This window comes from Centropristis striata, chromosome 22 (assembly GCF_030273125.1).
Source record: "Centropristis striata isolate RG_2023a ecotype Rhode Island chromosome 22, C.striata_1.0, whole genome shotgun sequence".
NCBI lineage: Eukaryota > Metazoa > Chordata > Actinopteri > Perciformes > Serranidae > Centropristis > Centropristis striata.
The window spans coordinates 6,249,575-6,268,513 of NC_081538.1; the positions used below are offsets into that span (position 1 = coordinate 6,249,575).

The 18,939-nt window shown below is 38.2% G+C and overlaps 1 protein-coding gene across 1 annotated transcript in view; it reads right to left on the bottom strand.

The window, feature by feature from the left end:
• waslb (WASP like actin nucleation promoting factor b) overlaps positions 1–14,129 on the bottom strand; it is a 39,274-nt gene extending 25,145 nt beyond the window's left edge. The window contains 2 exon segments of the mRNA XM_059325821.1: positions 551–685; positions 13,728–14,129. Of these exon segments, the coding sequence (XP_059181804.1) occupies positions 551–685; positions 13,728–13,832 (240 nt within the window). The 5' untranslated portion in view covers positions 13,833–14,129.
• Between the last annotated feature and the right edge of the window lie 4,810 nt (positions 14,130–18,939).

The window sequence follows — 18,939 nt, forward strand, 5'->3', positions numbered from 1 at the left end:
AGGGAACAAGAAATGGGTTAACAACTTAACTCTATGGAGTCTTGGGCTATTTTGTCCATTTTTGAATTCTTTTCATGTCTTTGTAAGTCATTTTGTGTCTTTTTTTGGTCATTTTGTGTCTTTTTTTTGGTCATTTTGTCTCTTTTTTTTTGGTCATTTTGTGTCTTTTTTTAGTCCTTTAGTCCAACATAAAATGTGATTTTGAATCTTTTTTTTTACTTTCAAAACACTATCATGCTCAATAAAGAATTTTTAATGTTGCAAATGTGCATTAATTTCAGAGTACACTGAGACATTAAACTGCATAATTTTCAATTAAATTCTGGAAAAGTTGGTGTGTTCTAAAACTTTTGACCAGTAGTGTATATTAATAAACAGACATCCCATTGTAATGTAACGTCGCCATGAATATCAGATATCAGATTGTGGTAATATCGACCACTGGGTATTAATTGTGTTGAGTACCATCTTCTGCCAGCTACTACAGAAACTAACCACAATGATGGAATCATTGATGTGCAGAACTGATTGCTGCTTTGCATTTACTGACCTTGATGTCTAGGACCCTGATGAAGTAGGATCGTAGGGGGTTATCTTTGACCAGACAGGCCACCCCGCAGCATTTCTTGTTCCAGCTGGAGTTCCTTTCTGCTGTGAACACCTGGACCACTGCTGAAGACAATGACTGCAGGGAGAGAGAGAGAAAGGGTCGCATTTATCACGGGTTGCTTAATAGATCAGCAGTGCGTTTGTTGCCATGTAAATGTGCCTCACAGGGGATTTAAGCCAGCACACCACAAGATAGCAATGAAGTAAAATGCATATTGTACAAACAAAAAAATAAATAGTGAATTCCTGTTGAACTAACTGAAATATTTCCACATCTATCCTGGTGAATTAACCCTTTATCAGGCGAAGAACTATATTTGGTAACTTCAGTGGATATCAAAATGGTGTCGAGAAAAAAGTTGCAAATTTACTAGATTAAAGTGGCAAATCTACAAGAAAAAAAGTCGCACATTTACGAGATTTAAAGTGGCAAATCTGTGCGAAAAAAGTCGCAGATTTACGAGATTTAAAGTGGCAAATCTGTGCGAAAAAAGTTGCTTTTTTCCCCCCACTTCTTTCTCATAAATATGTGACTTTTTTCCATGCAGATTTACTACTTTAAATCTCTTAAATCTGCAACTTTTTTTCTTGTAGATCTGCCACTTTAATCTAGTAAATTTGCAACTTTTTTCTCAAAATATTTTTATTTTTTATTTTGGATATCCGCTGAAGTTACCAAATATGGTTCTTCGCCTGATAAAGGGTTAAGGGTTTCCTTGGACAACACCAAAGTTGGTTAATGTTTATAACAGTGGACTCACTGAACATTTTTAATACATGTCCACCCCTACCTCAAGGTTTCTGAACGAATCAACGATTTAAATCAGCAAAGCCCATGTTTGCAAAACTCAGGATCTGTGAGCTGCCATGCTGGAGATTCAGCACACTAGAAACACGTTCTCCATAGAGACTCAAACAAGACCATAACAAACTCAAAATTCAGGACCTCCTTGGTCAGGGTTGTGGCCACAAGTTCTTTCCAGTTCCAATGAATTTACGGATCCTTGCCTCCTCAGTGTCATGTTCCGAAAACCCACAACTCAAACTCTAAGTGAAGCTCGACAGCTTTTTAAGGATGCTCCAAATGGTGAAATGGTTCATGGAGGAGCTAAGAATCAAAAAGGAGTACAGGCTGTGTAGGGATCAAGGTTATTATAGTTAACGAAAACTAACGAAATAACGAAAACTAGAATTGAAAAAACATTTTCGTTAACTAAAATAAAAATAAAAACTAGAGTGTTTAAAAAAACGATAACTAACTGAAACTGTATTTTGTGGTTACAAAACTAACTAAAACTAACTAAAATTATAGTGAAAATGTCCTTCGTTTTCGTTTTTGTCAACTTTTTTCATTCATAATTCAGTGTTTCTATTTGAACATGCAACACATGGTAAATATGTTTACTGAGACTGAGATGTCTACACTAGAACCAAAATTCAAAACACCCAGAACTGTAAGAGTTAATAACCTTATTGGGTCTGAGATGATAAACCAAAGGAAATAAAGGAAACATTTATTGTCCATTACAAAAAACTAAAACTAACACTAAAACTAATAACAACTAAACTAAAACTAAGCATTTTCAAAAACTAAAAACTAAACTAAAACTAGAAAATTCACTCTAAAAACTAACTACAATTAACTGAATTTGAAGACAAAAATTCACAACGAAATTAAAACTAAAACTAATGAAAAATCCAAAACTATTATAACCTTGGTAGGGATGGGTACCGAAACACAGTATAAAACAGGCCCTGGTGCTAAATGATTAAAGATCACATTGGTAAGCTCTGATATGACCGTTTTTTTTATTGGTACTTTTTAAAAGTTTATTGTAATAATAACTACTAATAATTATTTGTAAACTTCACTCATTTTAGATTTGTTTCCTGTGAGACATGCTTGAGATTATATAGTAAGTTGCTGCTGTAGAAAAAACATTTATTTTGTAATGAAAAATAACAAAAAAATAAAGAACCTTACCAATGAGTAGCATCAATAAAATTCTAACAACCCAACTCTCATGCTATTCACATCTGGCAAAAAAACTGGGAGCTGCTTTATGCATATTTGAGGAAGTAGCAAGCCTTATAAATCTATCAGGTGGCCTGTCATCAGCTTGTCTGAGGGCAAATAGTTCAGTAGGGCATAACTCATAACTTAATGTCTTGCAAAAACTGGATTCATCATGCACCGAAAAACATTCCTACCCTGATAAATGACAGTTGTTGCAACATGCTGTATGTTTTCCAGCTGCAGGCAGTGTAAGATAAGAGGAAACTATGATTGGAGATCAACAAAGGTGCTGTTGGAACAGGGTGTTGACACTGAGCAGAAGGTCAAATCTATGCAGAAATAGTTTCAGAACAAAAATGATTTCGTCCTTGAGGTGCACTGACCTAATCTCAAAGGAAATCAGTGGAGTGATCTAAATACAGCAGATAGATAAAACTAAAGCTATCTGAAACGGATCTAGAAGCAAAAACACAGGATAGCACTAATGCCTTTTAGTAATGAGTGACATTAAAATATAAAGACGTCTACTGAGTGGGCGACAGTAACTCTCTGGGGTTCAAGTTGCTTTGCCCCGTGGTTGTCAGATAAGGAGTCCATCAATGTCAAACGGCTGATGAGCAGCACAGAAATATGTCTGTGAGCTGAAGGAAAGCAGTTAAACAGGTCATCCCAATATTTTGTACACAGAATTATAGCCAGTCTTTCACACCTATCTCGCTTGGTCCGGACTTTAGGACTTTCCAGTTTGAGCCGAACCTAAATTCCAGGTGTGAAAGGTCCGCACCAAAGGACCAAAGTTTGGTCCGACCAAAAGAGGTGGTCTCGGTCCGGACCAAACCAACCAAGGTCCGAACCTTTTGCAGTGTGAAAACAACTTTTTTTTATAGTTCGGACCTTCGTATCAATGACAGGAAGTTTTTTTTTTTACTTTGCCATAACTGGAAGGATTGCGAGCCGTTTTCTCCTCCTCTCCTGTCGACGGCGATACAGTTTTCTCATAATGAGGAGGCTCATCTTGCGAATAGAAAGCACTCTCATGTATTGCTCATTAAGCTGGTGCTGCTGGTAGCAAAAGACCAGCAAAAGTATTACCACAGGTATAAGGTGGCTCGCTGGATTCGTTTATTGTAAACATGTTAAGAAAGTAACACTGAGGTCAGATGGCGGCTGGCCTAACAACGCAGCGTAACCAAAACAAAATGAGCCGCAGAAGTACACAGGGAGATGACGTGTCCAGTAGAATTGTCTTGTAAAGTCTGTTATTCCTTTTGCAGTGTGAAACCAAAACCAACAGGACCAAATGTAGACAATGTAACAGAACACGGACCTTGGTTCGGACTTTCAGGTGTGAAAACGCCCTTAGGGTGCTTTCAAACCTGAGCTGTTTGGTCCGCTTGAAACAATCTCTGGTGCGGATCAAAGAACCAAACTCTGGTCTGCTAAAAAACAAGGGTCTGGGTTCAATTTCACATGCACCACAGTTTGGTTCACTGCAGGTGAGAACGCAGTCCGAACCAACGGAAGGAAGCGAACCAAAAACACAGTGCATTCTGGGTTGAATTTGGGCAGAAATTTGAGTACCAGCACCAGGCAGGGTAGTAGCTGCCTGGACACAAAAATGTCTTGTGGACAGATGTGGTCTAATAATGAAGTAAAGGCCATTGTCGAAATATCATCAGACGATCACATAACACAGTTGCTTGTGGTTACACATAAAAACGAAAAATTCTTCAAATTATTTTGCAACAGAATGGTAGCTAATGGACTCAATTGCGATGAATCAATGCTGCATAAAAGAGATTAAAGTCAGAGACTCGCTTTGAGTGCACAGCACAATGTTGTACCTTCACCACTGAATCGCACCAACTTCTTATGAAGATCATAAGATGCAGCAGCTAACAATACAGTGCAGACAAGCAACACAATTAACAGGTAATACATAAAATAGGCAAAGAATAAAAAGTCAGTGCTTAATAATAAAAGTCAGTGGAAGTGTGATTGAAAAATTGAAAGTTGATAAATATAAGACACCATTAGACATCAAGACATTGTTGAGAAATGGTGAAATGTGAAATCTCCTAACTATTGCCCTGTATGGCACCATTGATACAAAGCACCCCCCAACTTCAGATGCAAGCTGGGTTTATTAGGAACACTGCAAGCATCTCCAGAAGTCTAAAAATCCCTGAAGGATCCACGCTATATTAAGACTGAGCTCACACAGACACACACACACAAACAATGTTTTGCTTAATGAGTGCACATGGTAAAATTAAGCATGAGAGGCATCTCAGGACTTCTCTCATGCAGCTTCTTCCATGCTGTGTACTAATATTTAAGCACATATTGAATATTTTAAGTCACATAAAGCTGACAAAAAACAAACCAGAGATAAGTAATCTGATCAATTTATAATTTTTGTTTTATTTGTATTATTTTACTGCCTGTACTGTGTGTATTTATTCGAAATAGTTTGAAGCGGAAACAGTAGGCTGTCACTCTAAAACTAAACTGCTTAATAACATGCACGTACACACTGAGGAGCACACCTGTAGTACACACAGAAACAGCCAAGATCATAAGACCAGATCAGCCTCACACTGGTTTTACAGGTTGCTGCAGGGGTGCTCTCACACCGAGGGGTCAGGCTTCACAGTCATTACCACATAGATGAAAGCAATAGCACCAACAAGGGAAACGCCTGGTGATCTCTTCGGCTCAGCAGTTCCAGGAATTACTGCTTACATTACGAAAACATACAGAGCCCTAATGTGGCTGGTGGTACGGGTGGTGTTTAAATGGAGCACGTGCAAAATTAAAAAAGACTCTTCTCATCGTGCTCATTTTTAGGCTGGTTGAAGTCAGCAACAGTTTGAATTAAACACCAAAAACATAAAGAGAAATATTATTATAATATTGATTAATAATGAATAGTGTTTGCCTAAACAATGAATGAATGGACACTGCACATGGCTCATAGCAGTCTCTTAGGCTTGTTAGACCAGCCAGCAAACTTCAGTACAATAAACTCCATCCTGATAGTTCCTGGATTATCTGAAGGTTATCTCAGGAGCAGGAACTTTCTGACTGAACGAACTATGATCCAGGAACCTAAAAACAGAAACCTGAAAAAACCGAAGTTCAGGAATTGCAGGTAAAATTACCAAGATGAAAAGTTTCCTGAAAGACTTCTTTCAGCTGACAAAGACCACTTGTTGTGTCTGATTCCTAAAAACTGACTCAGAGAGAGTCCTGATACTACGATGTTTATGATTTTTAATCAAAAGTGTAAAGACAAAGTTAAGATTTGTAGAAGACAGATTGAACAAAAAGTAGTGTTGAATGCAAATACAAATCCCACTGTTTTGATTCGTGTATATGTATACATTTATGGCCACTGCTGCAGACTGAATGAGAGAAATGAGGCTAGTATTTCAATTTTGATCCTGGTTTTACTTGCAAATTATTATTATTACTATTCTAAACAGAAGCAAAGATTTATACAGACAGAGAACACTTTAAGAGAAAGTTATTTGATCATTGGCTTTTCATCATTCGTGCAAACCAGTAGCTCCTACAGAGATGATACATCGCTCCTGCAGGATAAGTAAGACCACATCTCTTACTAGTGGAAGCTGGGTTTTGCAGCCACGTTGCATGACTAACATTAAATTGCACACAACACAAGCAAATGAGGTAATAGAACAAGTCACGTGCACTGGAGCCATATATGAGCGTGATAATGTGTGAATCACAGTATGATCTTGCAGCACGAATGAAGCTGCAAAAGGCATCAGCTAACTGGTGCACACTCCTACAACCTGGGCTGCATTCATACATATTTTGATATTCATTTCAACTGCATAGCTTATCCTACTACTAATTGATAAGAACGCAACGTTTCTATTTTCCTGCCACCAATGTGTCCACCTCCAGCATCCACAGACTTTAAAACCCACATTGTCAGAGAGGTAATTGCATGTACAAGGTATAATTATTCATATTTAAGGAAACATTCAGGTTGCAGCATTTAGATAAGAAATAGTTAAGATCAAAAGAATATGAATTGTGTTGTATGAGGGATATTTTTGTGCCACAGTGACTGTGGTGGTGTCCAGGCTCTGAGGCCCTGGGCTTTCATCAGCCCACGGAGCGCTGATTGTTCCTGACAGGGCCGAAGGCTGCAGGAAGTAGAGCTATGTCTATGACGTCATCAAAACCCGACAAAAAAACACTCGCTCACTTTCTCACAAATGAATTCCATTTTTCTCATGCACGTTCTCATAAAACACTTTTTCTACATAATTCTGCTACAATAATAAAGCTCATCACCTCTCCAGCACACAGACTGCACAATCTTTTTTCAGGGAACAGGAAAAGGAGATTAGAAAGCCCCATACTCTTTTTATAGATTTCATAATTATTACCCTGGACTACCAGAACTACTGCACTTTATGGAATATATCTAGGAGATAAGACAAGTGGAAAATAATGAAGGGACCAAATGCTGGAGGTGAAAACACAACTTCAGTTCATAAAAGTGAATCATTAAATGTTTGCTTTAGTGGGGTGGTTGCTGTATCCAAAGTCATAAAGTGGTAATCATTTATTAAATCAGAAAATTGTTCATATACGATACTGGCACCTTTTCTAGGGTCAAATTCAAGACTTTTTAAAGCATTTTCAAGCATTTCCAGCACCTTAGAGCTGTGATACAGTACATACAGTATACTGATTATTTCACTTCTACATAGGATTATATTAGATGTTACTGGGCCATAAACAACCAAAAATGTGTTTTGTGACAGCATGCTAAAGAAGGGTGACAAATTAAAAGCACAAAAAACATTTCCTGTTTCAATATGTGTTACCTGTTTGCAAGCTTTGGCAGCTGGCCTCCTATATAACCTACATTTCGAGCAGTTTCAAGCACTTCAAAGTACTTTTTGGATCTTGAAAACGCCACATTAAAATGCAAGTATACTACAGGAACCCTGTTAATAGTTAGATGTAAGAAATCTAGCACGGATACGTTTAAAATATGCTCACACTCAAAATCTCGTGAAAGCAAGACAAATAATCGGCCAAACTGTAAATGAAATATTTGTGAGATTTGAGAGGGTTGTAAGTTCTTTTCTGTGCAGTGATTCTAGAAACTGTCATGAAGGCGGCAGAGTTTAATTCTGGACTTAAAAGACTCAGAGGACATTGAGCCTTTTTGCAAAAACTGCTCACTTGTGTCCTTCTTTCTTTCTGAGAACGATAGCTGACGCTCTGATTTGAATGTCGTCCATCAGCCGTTTGGTCAAGCTGTTCCATATTGGCACAAATTACACCTCTACACAAGATCTTCCGGAGAGAAAGCGAGAGAAAAGACGGGAAGTAGTGGGAAGAAACAGGACAAGATAAGTGGCTGACACAGAGAGGCCGTGTGGGAAAGAAGTGAAAGAAAAGGTTGTTTTTATTTTTTATTTTCTTCTTTTTTTGCTGGGACAGTTAGATTGTATAAATTATATGTTGATTGTAATTCAATGATTGTAAATATTTCTTTCTTTTATCGTTATTAGTTTTTCTTTTCTTTTAAAATGAATAACAGAATTATAATAATTTATTGTAAATATTGCTTTCCTTATCTTGTTATCTTTTTTTCTGATGCTTGCTTTGGCAATATATACATTGTTACGTCATGCCAATAAAGCCAATTGAATTGAATTGAATTGAAAAGGAGACTGTAGATGTAAGAAAAGAGGAAAGTGATGTACGCACAGTAAGAAAATAAGAATTAAATGGAGAGATGCAAAATATGCAAAAGTTTGAAGAAGGGCTGAAGGAGAAATACTGTATGAATGACATGAAATTGGATTGGAGCGGATGACATGAAAGGGGCAAGGTGAGACTAAAAAGGGGAAAAGGAAGGAGAGAAGGTTAGAAAAGAGGGTAAAGTGGAGGAAAAGAGGAGTCATGTTCCACTCTTCCAGCACAAATCACCAGAGGAGGCCGACCACGGGACTTCCTGTAGGACGGGACTGCTGATCAGGCAGTCTGCGCACACACACACACACACACACACACACACACACACACACACACACACACACACACGCGCAGTGTGAACTGGACCCCTTCCACCTTTTGCCCAGTCAGACAGTGTTGCTGATGGTGAAAACAGCAGAAGGAATACCAATGAGTTAAACCAATGAGTAAGACCACTGTGTATGTACCTGTAGCAGTCTATGTGGCAGCAATATTCAGCCAGAGTGCATGAGGATATTCTTGCATGCATTTCCTAAAATATAATCAAAGTAGTTACACACTCATAGGAATAAGTCTTGCTACTTTGAACTTAAAGCAGGTGACTATAAATGGCATGTGTATTCTGTATATATTTTGTTGCAAAATAATGCCTGCTGCCACTCAAAAGTAATAATTCTCTGTCACTCTAAATGATCTGAATGGACAATTGCCTTGCCTATTTTTTGTTGGTTTTGAGGGCAATTTTATTTCAATGCCATGAGAACAACAATACAAAAAGGGAACTCCAGTAGCAATGCCGTGCAAAAAGATTGCCCTTTGGTATCACTGTCGGACATAAATCTCTACGTTTATTGCCAAGATTTCAAGCAAACAAACAAGCGAGCAAGGAGAGATCAGCCACTTCTAAAGAATTAGCTGGTATACAAACAGGCTTTATACAGCGAGAATAAATCAAGTCTGATTCAGCTGCATGGAGCCAATTAATGTCTGTGCATCGTAGAAAGAAGACAGTACAAAGAAAAAAAGGTTACTCCCCAACATTTTCTGCATAATAGGTACATTACATAAGGCACAATCACTCAGTCACCCACCAAGTCACTGGTGGGCATTCTAATTAGACTGGTGGGGCTGCACACAATGTTTGCCTCTTCCTCAAACCGACACACACACAGACACATAGACACACACACACTCCGCCTCTCCAAAACTCTTTCTGCATGCAAAGACATGTACACACACACAGACACACAGAAGAGCGTAGGACTGTAAGGAATGTTTTTTTCTCTGTCACATGACGAGTGGCACAATCAGCCAGAATGCCAGAGGAGCGTCGTCATTGGATTTTTTAACAGGTTACATAGTTGTACACACCTCAGGAACCTGTAAAGGAACAGGAAGGACTTCACACCATTTGACCACATACAGGTCTGACATTCTGGGTTAAGGGACAGGGAATGTAGCCTTTCCAAAGCAAACATGGCTTAACACACCAAGAGAATGACCGGTTTGCTGTAATAAGCCCATTGACACAATGAGGACGAGCCATTTAACTGTCACTCAGCTTTACTGTACACAATTAGAGGGAAGTATGATCACTATGGGGAAGTAACCTGAGAACAGGCTATGTGAAAGTCTACACGACGGAAGGCCAATGCAGATTTGTACACTTTCCTTCTCGCCTGCATGTTAAATGCACCGCTTCTTGGACTGACCTATATGTACGGAGTAAACTTTATTATGCTACGTCAAAAACACAAGTGTGGTTTATTAACCTGACACCTTGACTTTAAACATGTCTTATCTGTAAATGCTATCAGTAACAGGTGATGGCAACATTCTTTCCAGCTGATATCACTGGGTGACAGAGTTTCTACTTAATACGACAAGATTTTATTCAACTCGACTGTTTTTTAAATTTATATTCCGACAGTAAAAGTTTTGCGTGGTACCTTGTACTTTTTCGGTACCAGCGCAGTCGAGGCTCTGAGTGAGCTGAGCCAATAATAGAAGGTGGAGTTAACTCACTGCAGACCACTGATTGGTCAAAAAGAATCTCCACGAGCGCACAAACCCAGTATGATTAAATAGAGCTACAGTCAATAGCGACCGCAATTTTTTTTAAATGTACTTGATCTTGGTTTTAAAATGTCAGCTTGCAAAACCATACTGTACACTAGTTCATTACACTGTGCAAATGTTTGGCTGTTGATGAAAACATACTGCGGCGTTAAAGATGATGTCATGGCAGTTTGATGCAATGTCACTATGATGGTCAGCTTATAATTCAACCTACATGATTGGGTACTAGAGGGGGGAAAAAGTACTGATACCAAAAGTGTATTGAGTTGAGTTGGGCCAAACCATTCAGTGGAAAAGGAGCAAAAGCAACTGTAGCTACAGGAATAATACAATTGTGTTTATAAGAAGAAATTTAAAATGATCTCCTGTAAAATCCACACAGAATAAGTGACTATATTTGGGACAATAGTTGCCTCTAAGTGGCACAATGTCTTTTGTGGACTATTTTATTCAACATCCATAAATATGAAAACAAAATATCTATTTGGCATACTCAGTGTTGCTGCCAGAAAGACCATTACAAGGGAATGGCTTAAGCTGGACATCTGTACGAGAGTGGTATGATATAATTTATGACATTTTTGTAATGCAAAGAACCACTTTCTCCCTGAAGCTTTAAGTAAATAAATTTGAAGAAATATGGCAGTATGTATGGGCATGAATGCATGTCTACATGTCGATTAGCGTGTTTTTTTTTTCCTCTTTAAAAAAACAACAACCCATGTTCTAGTTCTGTTCAAATAAAAACATCTGAATGAAAATGAAGAATTTAATATCCCACCCTGCGTCTCATTTTTAGTCTTATGCATGCATGCCTTGTTAAGGAAATTGGCTGACATAACCTCAGAGAAGGACTCCCAAGTTTCATTACTTCCTTAAAGCTTGTGGTGATGGGTGATGCACACAAGATTCATTAAGTGAGACAAAGGGTCAAAATCATTCTGTCTGCTGGCAGTAAGATACTCCTTACAACGCTGCAGAGGGAACCACTTATGCCACGGTGCCCATCAGAATATGCATCTGCATGTGCATAACTGCATTAAGCCTACATACTGTCAATTTTTCCAAAGCCCGGATTAATTAGATAGGACAGTCATACTATGGATGTGAAACTGCTAACCACTAGTTAAACGGAAGCAATATTTGACTGTGATGAGCCAAAATAGAAAGTATAGCCTCTCTGAAAGGCAAACACTCTTTAATCTGATGCTCCAGAGTGTGTTAATATTAGCTTTACTTGCTCCAAATGTGTATATAGCCGAGCTCATTAACATTCAGATGTACAGCCAGTGGGTATGTTTGGCTAATAGGACAAGGGGAAAAACCTGTCCTGCAAGAATATAAGGAGGAAAAGCAAACAAGTAAAATTAGATTAAGCTATGTTGTGCAATGGAGTTGATGCAGATGCAAACAGTTCAAATGTGGTTACAATATGCTGGGTAAGGGGAGGCAGCTACGGACACAGGATAACATATAAATGAGTCAGCTAAATGCTACACGTGTTACGTAATTACATACTGTCTATGCACTTTATGTGTTTTTATGCACACTGTTCATTGCACCTTATTTGTTTCATAGCACCAACATTTTTATACTGTATATTCATATTTATTCTGCACTGGAATTCTATTCTACTCCTTCTTTAGACACTTTATATTGTATTGTATTTTTATATTTTATTGCTTGAAGTATGCCTAGGTTGTTCTTTTTACTTAATTGTGTTGTTATTGTCTCTGTGTGTAATGCTGCTGCTACACTGTAATTTCCCAGCTTGGGATAAATAAAGTATATCTATCTATCTATCTATCTATCTATCTATCTATAATATCAGCCTATCTCACAATATTGAGTCGTGACAGTGCACTACTGATCCTGACTGCAGTCACACTGCTACAGCAGGCTACTCCCACTGCTTTCTCGTTGGATTTTTGGGCTGGCAAGTCTTGCATTAGGAGGACTTTTAGCTAGTCAGCGCTGCCCTCAGCCAAGTCTGGTCGCAGCACATTCTTCTCGGTGGACACACTTCCCGAAAACAACCAAAGGTTCAGCTGTGTTATGTAATGTCAGTGCAAAACCATTGCTTTGCTTTGCGTTGATGGATTTAACAGCTTCCCCCCAAAACCGCGACTATTAAGTCCACTATGCCAATGCTAGGCTAGTCATGCTAGGTGACAGCGGATTGCCAGCATTTCCTGGGTGATTTCAGGTGTGTCAGATTTAAGTTAAGGGCGTATCAGAGGAGGCCTGAGGCAGGAATGAAACTTGCCCAAATGTCAGCGTCTCAAACGGGACGTGGAGCAACCCTCTGCTGTCAAAACAAACCAAACTCTTCAGTTAGAAGTCTCAAGTGTTTCCCAGGGAAACATGCCATGACCTGCGAAATCACAACATAAAATAAAACTACAGGCCATGAAACACACCGTTACACCTCACTGGCAGGGCCACATTAACACTTTGCTTTACGCTGGGCAACAATATTCAACGGCCCCATCATCATCACGACCCCAGAATCACCATATTCTGGTAAAATACAGAATAAATTACAGTAATATACTCAATACATCAATAACTAACTGTCATCAAATGCATTTTCAACACTCATAGAACTACAAATGCACCACTATGTCCTCTTGTCAAGCCACTCATGACATATCATCCACATATGATGTTATGAAAACAAAACACATCAGCATCAGTATAATCTGGCAAAATCACTACATAATAATAATAATAATAATACATTTTATTTGGGAGGCGCCTTTCTTGGCACTCAAGGACACCATACAAAAAGATAGAAAAAGTGTGTCCTCAATTTTGACAAAAAAATAAGTAAGCAACCACTTTCAAAGCATGCATTATTTATACACACCTATTCCCAGCAGCACAAATGCATTGAATTGATAGATGCATCACAGAGGAAGACAAGACACAAACAAAAATCAAGAATCAAGTAGCATTTTGGTCCTCAGCTCATTTTAAACAGAAATCACCCTGAAATCACCTCAAAATTCATTGTTGAGCAATGGCCCCGATGGACAGTTTAACATCTAAGAGAGAGATAACCAGATAGTTTTGCTCGTGCCCACGCTGCCCTGGGCCCTTTAGAGGTCGTGGGCTCCTGGGCAATTGCCCATTTGCCCATATGGTTAATCCGGCCTTGCCCACAGCTCGCCTTATCTCCCGACTCGGGACAGGAAACACAAGTTAGCTGTATTAGCATTTCTTCTTAGCCAGCTATCATAACACAATTTGATGGGGAAAAACTTACGATGCATTTCCTTCCAAGGTGGTTGAAAAGGCTGTCATTTTCCTGCGGTGTCAGTAGTATAGAACCGATATTTGTTTGCCGCCGTTGCGGCGGATGTCCACTCATTATTATGGATCAATTTATAAAGTATGCACCGACTGTAACTCGTTATAGGAGATCCAAAAAGATACATAAACAATCCCTCGGTCATCCGTGGCCTTCCTCCGACCCCTCACACCGGTTCGGTTTATCCCGGAGGTCCGCAAGACTCGGTTGCCAGAAAATGTTTAGGGGTGCAGTGTAACGTCCCGCTCCTCTTTACAATAAGGTCAAGATTGCAGCGACTGAGCGAAGATGGAAAACGGTAAAAAGTTTCCTGGGAAGTCCGGTCGCCACAGAGCTCAGAGCCAGTTCCATCCAACATGGCAGAGTTGGGACGAGTCCACTCTCCGGGAATGGGGGCCACACGTTTCCCAGCTGTGCCCCACATAATCACCAAAAGACTATTTGGTAAGTCAAATGATGATACGTTTATATTTACTGGATATCAGTACGATACTATATTGTGGTAAAATTCCAGTAAGGAATTTAAGCTCAATAATATTACAATTCCCAGCACACTCCCCGTGGAGATGGTACGGTCCTGTCCGCCCGTGGCTTTTATGGCAGGAATGTGTGCGAGAGCAGAATGGGAGGAGATAAGAAATAAGGTGCAAGTTATGAAGATAATGGAATACAATTCTCCCTCTAAGATGAATTATACAACTTAAAATTAATGCAAAGCTAAGCCTACACTTAAAATGAACACTTTAAGGCTGAATCGGTCTTCAGAAAAAAGCCAAGGGAAGGATAATTCCCTCCAATGATAATAATGTGCTATTATGTTCAGGTCAGAGAGGTCATAGCATGATTCAGCGCTTATCTGGACCCTATGATTTCCTAGACGATAACCATTACTTGGGACATGAAATGATTTACCCCTCTGAACTGAAATGCTCCAGGGTATCTTCCTTTCATTGCAATAAACTATAAATAGCCTTTAAATAAAGTGAAGTACGATTAAGACTGCTCCAGTTATTATACATAGCCTCAGGGGTAAGACTGCCAAATCTAACTTCATACATGTACATTTCAGTGTATTTCTCCAGAATATTTCACCACCAAATTTCTCTTCGGGGATGAATAAAGTAATCTATCTATCAAATTAGACACCCCTTTTGTTCCTGCGCAATGTAAAGTAATTAACCCTAACCTTTTCCTTATATTCAATATTCACAATAAATGGTGCACAACCATTGAACAGACATATTCAGGGGATACTATGAGTAGCCGTGAACAAGGGTAGCATACAAAGCTCATACATATTTTACTAATGTGCTGAAGGGTGTTTGTAATACTCTGCAACATGCTCAGTCAGGTTCATACATGGGTGTTGTTTGCAGGATGTTAGTCTTTGAGAGGTCATACAAAGAAAACACTTTCTCTTGTGAAAAACACACTACAGAATTGGCCTTTTTTTATGAAAAAAGATTGCATAGTCCCAACTTTGAGTCCCACATATAAATTGCCTCATGTCAGAAATAAAAAGCAGGTCCACCCCTTTAACCTTAAATCTGTGCCAGTTTTGATTGCAGAGATTCCTGTGGGTGTGTTTGTTTGCATGTAAGCATGAACATGTGCATGTGACCATATGTATGTTTCTTAGTGTGTGTATTTGTGTGACTGTATGTATCATGCAGGTGTTATGGGGGTATAGAGAAAGTTCCTGTGGGCCTTACAGATGCCCATTAACAAAATGCATGATGAAAACACAGTCTATACATAGTCATTTCTTATTTTTTTTTATACAGTTAGGATGGATGTGGATGCCAGATCTTGTTTTATTAATGCTTATTACAATATATTGCTATTGTTAAAAAAGAAAAGGTCAGTTAATCATCGAACATTGTCATATCAAAAGCTTTGGCCATACATTTTAGAGTGAAAATTATGTCTTTAATCCAATACTCATTGAAACCAATGCTGATAGGGTGGTTTCTGCAGTCATATTTACATATAAACTATGTAGACATATGGATGAAATAATGCCTTCCTATGCTCACTCTTTTGGTTGAATCTAATTTCTGTCTACACTTTAAAAACTTTGATCTGAACATAAACTCCACCTGTCCTGTGAATGCTTTTTCACGCTTCCATGTGCTTCCACCTGGTTCAGCCTAATTGCCTGCTCTTTTAGAAGTCCAGTCCGACTTGAAAAACTCGACAGACAGGCAGAGAAACACCTCAGGTAACGCTGCTGTGCTCCACCTAGCCTTGGCTTAGGGAGGTATTGAAGTGTAAGAAATGACTCATCTTGAATGAGTAGTTATAAGAACACTTATGTTCTGAATGCAGAAAGGAAAGCAGCAATTTGGAGGAGTGAATGAGAAAAGGAAGAGTGGGAAGGAGAATAAAGCAGATTGACACCATGAAACTCCCACAGTTTATTACTGATATTAAGACAATTATTTTTCTGGATTACATGTTTTCTGAAAGGTTGTGTTTTAACATGCAAACAAAGAACTATTGTATTAAGTGTGTGCTAATTTGCATACCTTTCCAGATAAAAAATCCGATGATTGAATAAAACCAGGTTCAAAATTCTTGTGTCATTTTGTTGACAAATTAGAGTCAATGGTTTTTACTGAAGGGATATCTCTTCGCATCAAAAAAATATAAATAAATAAATAAATAAATAAAATCATTTTACTATCAGCAGTCATAAAAAAGCATATTTTTTGGATGAATTATTCTATAAATCAGGCTATGATTTACATATGAACAAACCCCAAGGATTCAAAGATTCAAGGAACTTTATTGTCATTACCAGAACATGTTGGTACATGAAGGGGAATGAAATTATGTTTTCAGTGGGGGAGCAAAGATAAAAAGAAAAGGGCACTACAAAAAAAAAAAAAAAAAAAAACTAAGGCCCTTAAATAAATAAAAACAAATACTAGACAGTGCAATAAATAGATAACATAAATACGTGTGAGAGAGGTGGTGCCTGTTGATGGTTCTTGAGTCTGTTATCAAAAACTTAAAATGAAAAAGATTGCACAGCCTTCAGAATATAGATAAGAATTAAACTGGAAAGTTTGGTGTATGCTGCTGAAGTGGAATTTTATGGCTAACTACACGGTCGCCCATAAAGTTGGAATAATTGTGTTTTCAAACACGATCCTTTGTAAATTGTGGTTTCATTTCCATTGGGATATGTTTGGAAGAGATTGATTAATAAAGTTTTGAGAAGATTTACACTTTATCTGTCAAGCATAAATCACATTGTCACAATTATTTAATGGAAAAGGTAAAAAATATTTTTATTCCATTCCGTATGGGCCATTAACCTTCTCAAGGTGATTATTTATATGAAGACAATTTTTTTTTCTATTGCAAGTTTCCTGAAATTTCATGTTTAAATACGCAACTAAGGCATTGTCTGATTTTAACTTTTGGTCAATTTAGGAGAAATATAAAGACACAACTTCAGATTCAGATTTAGACTTGCATTTATTGCATTGTACACATACAGTGTATAAAAAAATGGTTTCCATTCACTCTGCTCAAACATACATCTCATATCCACACATAAACATAGAATAATCAATAGATAAAGTGTCGTAAAATATGTAATTTTGGATGTTTTTTTCTTCTTCTTTTTGAAATAAAACATGTTATGGAAGAAAAATAGCCCCAGATCTCAAATGAATCATCGCATGAAAAGACAATGTTTTTGTCTTGTTTAGCGCAAAAACCCCACATTTCCTTCATGCTGTCATAACGTACATAAGCAATGACATAATGAGGAAGTAAACTGTTCATCCACTGACGTATTGAGAAGGACACAGATACTCTATTCACAGCAATTCAGTGAAACTGACAGCTAATAGTGCTTGGTATGCAGTTACTTACACAATAACAAGAGAAGTTGACTGAGCAGATACTGTTGCTTGTGTAAGATACCTAACTGACATTTCTGAGCAACAAGAATGTGTGAGCGTGGATGTGAAAATTGTGCCCCATATGTGTTTGTTTAAGGAACGGAATATTCTACATTATCTCGCTGTTAATGCTGTATTTGTTTGGGGGGTTATGCAGACACCTTCTGGGGCTACCCTAGTGAAACATTCATTTGACCCACTTTCCACAACAAAAGAAAACTGTGGTTCTGAGAGGAGGAGGGAAGAGGACAACATGAATATTATATTTTGAATTCTGGAGGAAGACATCCCCTACAGGCCTCCGTATGAATATTTAATGAAGTTGGCCTTTTCACATCTCCTCATCATGTTCTAATGTGGATTTTTTTTTCTTTTTTTTGTGGAAGTATCACGGCCGGGTCACCCTAATAGAAACATATTGAAACAGGCAAGTATTGTGTGCCAAGAGTCGTGATAAGGGATCAGGTTAGCATGCAGACACATTCATAAATACTGATTCACAGAGAAAAAGTCAGGAAAGGTTTGGGGATTATTGCCAGCTAGAGTTAGACTTGCACCATCTGTACATGTTAACCACAAGATGGCAGCATTTCACCAGCTATTATATCACTCATGCTGAATGGTGCACTCAGCACATTGGTTACCGTATCAAATTACATTTGCTCAACATGTTTGCCAAAACACAATACCCATCCTGTTCTATTGTGCAAAATGCTTCCTGCATGGATCATTATGCTTCTAGGAAAAAGATGTACGGAAGCCCTGAGAGACCAGTGAGAAAAAACAATTTTTTTCTCTCCTGTGTTCATGATAGTCAGGATAATTTGCCTAAGTACATAAATAAACATATATTGATTTGACAGTAATGTTACACACCATGTACTGTTAGTGAAATTAAGGCTCACCTGGAAGAAAAAATAATGCTTTTAGTCCTGTTTAGATCATGAGGTAGTGATGGACTGCAGCCTCTTGTGGCCAAAATTGGTATTACAACAACAAACACTTGATAAATTAACACGTTGTTACAGATTTAACTTAGAGTAATTTAGTAATTTAGCAAAAATGATTCTGGCCAAATGTTTTGTCTTCCCACTGGCAAGACTTATAGATTTATAGGTCAGACTTATAGATCACCATTTTTCCTCCACTTGCTTCTTTCATAATGATGACAGTGATGTAATGAAGCACTGCTGACCATCTGTCAGAGTAAATTCCAGGATGTGTTTTCCATTTTAACAATGGATGTTGCA